Source organism: Nanorana parkeri, unplaced genomic scaffold, assembly GCF_000935625.1.
Source record: "Nanorana parkeri isolate BGI_ZX_2015 unplaced genomic scaffold, ASM93562v1 scaffold328, whole genome shotgun sequence".
Lineage (NCBI taxonomy): Eukaryota > Metazoa > Chordata > Amphibia > Anura > Dicroglossidae > Nanorana > Nanorana parkeri.
Genome location: NW_017306596.1, coordinates 981,901 through 982,702, shown reverse-complemented (window position 1 = coordinate 982,702; position 802 = coordinate 981,901). Strand labels below are relative to the sequence as shown.

The window sequence follows — 802 nt, the reverse complement described above, 5'->3', positions numbered from 1 at the left end:
CCTTTGGCCTCAGTAACCAATGGGCTTCTCTCTTCAGCTTGTTTGGTTAAGCTTCGGAAAACAAAGCTAGAAGCTGAATGGTTGCCTTGGGCAAGAGCTCTAGATTCTGCCTGCTTCAGTTTTGATAAACTCCCCTCAAAGTATTTAATTTCCTTCTAGTGCTAGGTCACTAATGTCTTCAGTATTAATCACTGGGTTTAATATATAAAAGCATCTTATAGACTTTTAGATAATGAGATTAAAACACATACGGGGGAATTTATCAAAACTGGAGCAGACAAAATCTGGAGCAGTTGCCCAGGGCAATCAATCACTTTCTCTCTACAGTTTGTTCAGTTAAGCTTCGAAAATGAAAGGCGGATGCTGATTGGTTGCCGTGCAAAGCTGCTCCAGATTTTGTCTGCTCCAGTTTTGATAAATTCCCCCCTTATTGTTTCCAAGTCACCTAGGCCACCAATCAGTTCAGATCTTCAGATACTGATGAATGAAGTATGTATGTAGTGGCTGCGGGCAGCACAAACAGTACTTATTTTTTTAGAAAAGCGGCACATTGTGACCCATACATGAAATCAACAGTTAGCTACTAGGTAAGATATGGGTGACATATAATTTACCTTAACTTCGAGGCTCCAGGGTCTGAAGGCATCACTTCTTTCCAATTCCAAAGGTTCCAAGAGTGGCTCCCAGACACCTAGCATTTCATTAAAATAATGCACCTAAAGGGAGAAGGCAAAAAATTCAACGGTAAAATACTGCATAAACTTTGTGTGTATGTATATATAGTATGTGTGTGTATATATAT

At 39.7% G+C, this 802-nt stretch overlaps 1 protein-coding gene across 1 annotated transcript in view; it reads right to left on the bottom strand.

Moving 5' to 3' along the window:
* The window catches only part of VPS13A (vacuolar protein sorting 13 homolog A), a 153,452-nt gene that overhangs the window by 67,180 nt on the left and 85,470 nt on the right, over positions 1-802 (bottom strand). The window contains exon 42 of the mRNA XM_018558253.1: positions 615-716. Within this exon, the coding sequence (XP_018413755.1) occupies positions 615-716 (102 nt within the window). The remainder of the gene's footprint in view (positions 1-614; positions 717-802) is intronic.